The 4,398-nt window shown below is 46.0% G+C and overlaps 1 protein-coding gene across 1 annotated transcript; it reads left to right on the top strand.

Annotated features, from left to right (window-relative positions):
• Positions 1-2,013: 2,013 nt before the first annotated feature.
• Positions 2,014-3,054, top strand: MOS (MOS proto-oncogene, serine/threonine kinase). Its single transcript, XM_004275003.1, has one exon. The coding sequence runs from the start codon at positions 2,014-2,016 to the stop codon at positions 3,052-3,054; it is 1,041 nt and encodes a 346-aa protein (XP_004275051.1).
• Positions 3,055-4,398: the final 1,344 nt, after the last annotated feature.

The following is a 4,398-nucleotide window of genomic DNA, read 5'->3' as shown; positions in this document are numbered from 1 at the left end:
AAATACTCTTGGGCAGATTGGCAGATGATGGAGCTAATGAACTTGGGATTTGTGAATGGACAGAGTACCATTATTTTCATTAATACCTTACATTTTATGTAAATAATAAAGTCAAACTGTGAAGAATGAATTGTTTATGCTATTATCTTAAAAATAAAGATTATATTATAATAAGTCACATCATTTTGCATTGTGTGTAATACCAAGAAGGTTAAGGCACTCCACTGCTCTTATCTGGCTAATATTCACAGGTTTCCCGATACCATATAACAGTTTCAGAGACCTAGATTATAATTCCAACTATACGATGGCTATTAAATAGAGTTTGCAATATAGACTTATAGAATATAATTTTGTTACTTTCTTATTTTACTCTATTCACTGCCATCCTTTCATATGTCAGGTTTGACACAACTGCATTTCTACTAAAATATTTCATAGTTTACATTTTTTAGTTTTTTGTTATTACTCCAGACAGGGCTCCCCAAACTTTGTTCCAAAATAAAAAAGTTTACTTTAATAATTATCCTAATTTCTTAAGTAAAAAGGTTGAGGCTCAAACAGGTTGAATATTATACGTGATAACACATGCTAAGTCAGAGGAATAACATATTGATAGAACAGAAATCTTATCCTAGGGCTCAAAGGACTTTCAATGGCTTATGTAAGTGGACTGTGTTTATTAACATCTTCTTGGGACAAATATACTTCAGAAGCATAGACCTATCATTAGAAAAATGTGGTTACACATCACCTACATGCTCTAAGTGCAGTAAGTCAGGACAGAACTTTACCATTTGATTTTTCAAAAGGTAGATCCTTTCATTTTCCTTTGTTTTTTCTCGAACAGGGCAACATTGTCGTCTTTGTTCCAAAGGTATGGAATGAAAATTGTTTCTTTATTATAAAAATTAGAACGGAAGAACTTACAGCTGGACAGCACAACCCTGGATTTAATTTCAACATCTGGTTTTCCACATTGTATGATTCTGTGCCGCTTTTATTTCTTCGGATTTTTCCTCTCCTGGGATTCTCTCATATTTGTTATTATTTGAAGCTCTGGTCATGGCTCTGAATCATTTTTGTGCTTTTTCCTCCTCTACCTTCAAAACTGCTTCAAAACTTCTGTAAGTCATTTGTTGAGAAGCCTAGAATCTCTTCTGCAAGTGAGCTGGCTGGGTGGACCTGAAGGGCTGCTAGGGAGTTGATAGGTTGCTAAGAATATAGCTGATTCACTTTGTTGTATAGCGGAAACTAACACAACATTGTAAAGGATTTATACTCCAATAAAATGTGGGGAAAAAAATCTTGCTAATTTGCTACGTAAGCTGCATTTTCCTTTGTCCGATGAATTTAGGGGGCTTGTGTTTTGACCTGTATCAGTGATTCTGTTTGGATCGATTACTTTCAGATTACCATTTTTTATCCCTATATGAACGTTGCACCTAATTTTCCCTGTAATCGGTTCAACAAATGTCAGCTGTTCGTGTTTCAATTCTTCCTGCCGATAACTGCTGGAAGTGATTTAATGCAGCTGGAGAATAAACTGACAATCATTATAGCCTGCAAAGTGTGAAAACATTTCATTGCACTGTTGTGGTCTCTTTAGTCTGAGGACTGATGACGCTCAGTGGATGAGACTTGGGGGAAAGAAGCCTGCTTTATAATAATTAAAGAAATTGTGTAAAAGAGGGGTGAGGCCTGGGGCCGCTCGGGGCGGTTTATCCGGTGCACCCTTCTCCAGGGCTTCTTTTTATACGAATGCACTTTAAGCGTTGAAGGGAAATGCTTTCATCTGAATGGGATTGTCGTGCTTCGTTCAGGCTGTTTCCCCATCTGATAAAAATCCCTCGCTGAGTACCAGCACAGATGGGGCTCATTTGGGGAAGACAGAGGAGACAAACGCTGGAGTGGAGCAGAGGCGGCGGCAGCCAACGACGCCTGCAGGCCCGCGGGGTCTCCTCTGCCCTGCCCGCTCACCTGCGCCCCGGCGGGGTCCACGCGGCCGGAGGGATGCCCTCGCCTCTCCCGCGGCGCCCTCACCTGCCGGGCGACCTGTCCCCGTCGGGGGACTCGCGGCCCTGCAGCAGCCCCTGCGAGCTCCCGGGGCCGGCAGGCAGGCTCTTGGCGGGGGGCACCCCGCCCCGGGCCCCCCGCCTCCCGCGCCGGCTGGCCTGGTGCTCCATCGACTGGGAGCAGGTGCGCCTGCTGCGCAGGCTGGGAGCCGGCGGCTTCGGCTCCGTGTACAAGGCCACCTACCACGGCGTGCCCGTGGCCATCAAGCAGGTGAGCAAGCGCACCAAGAACCGGCTAGCCTCCCGGCGCAGCTTCTGGGCCGAGCTCAACATCGCTCGGCTCCGCCACGCCAACATAGTGCGCGTGGTAGCGGCCAGCACGCGCGCGCCCGCGGGCTTCGACAGCCTGGGGACCATCATCATGGAGTTCGGGGGCGACGTCACTCTGCACCAGGTCATCTACGGCGCCACCGGCTGCCCCGAGGACCAGGGGCCTGCCTGCGGCGCCGGGGAGCAGCTGGGGCTGGAAAAGTGTCTCAAGTACTCCCTGGATGTGGTCAGCGGCCTGCTCTTCCTTCACTCACAGAGCATCGTGCACTTGGACCTCAAGCCGGCCAATATTCTGATCAGCGAGCAGGACGTCTGCAAAATCGGTGACTTCGGCTGCTCCGCGAGGCTAGAAGATGTGCTGTGCTTGCGGGCCCCTCACCACCTGGGCGGCACCTACACCCACCGAGCGCCGGAGCTCCTGAAAGGAGAGCCCGTCACGCCCCGAGCGGACATCTATTCCTTCGCCATCACGCTCTGGCAGATGACCACCCGGGAGGCGCCCTACTCGGGGGAGCGACAGCACGTGCTCTACGCCGTGGTGGCCTACGACCTTCGCCCGGCCCTCTCGGCGGCCGTCTTCACCGCCTCCATCCCCGGGAAGAAGCTGGAGAACGTCATCCAGCGCTGCTGGGGGGCCAGGGCTTCGCAGCGGCCAAGTGCCGAACTCCTGCTGGTGGACCTTCGCGCTTTAAAAGCTGAATTGGGCTGACTCTAAACCTGCATCCAGATAAGCCTTTGTCTTTGTTTCTATTCATTTTTAACGAAGTCAAGATGTACGAAAAAACATATAGTAGGATGAATTTTTAGAAAATAAAGTTCCTAAAAACTCCTTTCGTCTCAAATGCTTTTTCTGAGACAAACAGCAGAGCTACAAGTCTAGTAGTCCTGGTGGTACTTAGGACCTAACCTTATCCCTTTACAGATACTTCAACAGTTCCATAGTATTGCACTTATTCAAATCTGTTATTGATAAAAACCACTTTGTCCAAAACAGAACTGAATTGGAAAATGCCAAAATTTTCTGTAAGTTCGAATAATATGCTCCATACCTAAATTTAAACGATTAACAGTTTACTTGCTCCCATACCAAATAAGTAAAAACTTTTTAAAAAAAAGATTTGTTTCCCTCCTCCTCCCCCCGCAAAACAGCTACTTGTTTGTAATGACCTTCACACATAACAATTTACAAATGGAGATAAATTTATTTTTAAAGGAATAATGTTTTTAATGAGTTCTTGGGATATTTTGCACCTGTACATTCCATGAGTAGAAACATTTTGCTAAAATAAAATACTTAAATATACTTTAAAATACTTCGAAACTGGGTCCCTTTCCCTGTTATTTGGACACACAAGTAGATGACACAACAAGGAAAGATTATATGATGTGAGAAGAAATGATGACCCCGAGGAACAGTAAAATTTAACATTGGGAGGGAGGAGAGCAGAAAAGGAGAGCCAGACTGCCCACCCAAGAAATCAAGGCCATGGCTGCTGGTACATGGGTTTAAAAGAATGAGTTGCCTGGACCTTGTCATTAGGACAAAGCTGACTTCCACTGGGCAACAGCACTTTCAGCAAGGGCTTGATGTAGAAGCTGTGTTTGGACTGTTAATGAGAAGAGAGAAGCAGAAACCTTTAAGAGGGTAAGGTACACCGAAATGTTTTGAAATTGTTGATTTGGTCTCGTTTACTTTTAGGATGAAGTCAGTGAATTTATCTGTGAAAGGAGCAAGAGGAGACAGACAACTGATGACGCTTAAGAACTTGTGGAAGAAACGAAAAGTAGTGCCCAGGGAAAGAGACTGTAGCCTTGGAGGGAAAGCATCTCCTCCTGGATGTGAGCAAAAGAGGGCAGGACAACTGCTGCCACAGGTAAGATTTTAAGCAGGAAGAAGGGGACTGGGGAAGTTCTCATCTGTGGACTTCTATTTTTTTTCAGTTAAGAGTGATTAAGGGTAGAGGGTCTACAGAGTGAGGTCATGATTTAGAACTGTTCTTGAGGGAAGCAAAAGGGAGCCGTCATGACTGTGTATAATATTGGTACAGTGCTG

This window comes from Orcinus orca, chromosome 17, assembly GCF_937001465.1.
Source record: "Orcinus orca chromosome 17, mOrcOrc1.1, whole genome shotgun sequence".
NCBI classification, from domain to species: Eukaryota; Metazoa; Chordata; class Mammalia; order Artiodactyla; family Delphinidae; genus Orcinus; species Orcinus orca.
Note: the sequence above shows the minus strand (reverse complement) of the source record. Positions and strands in the feature narration are given on the sequence as shown.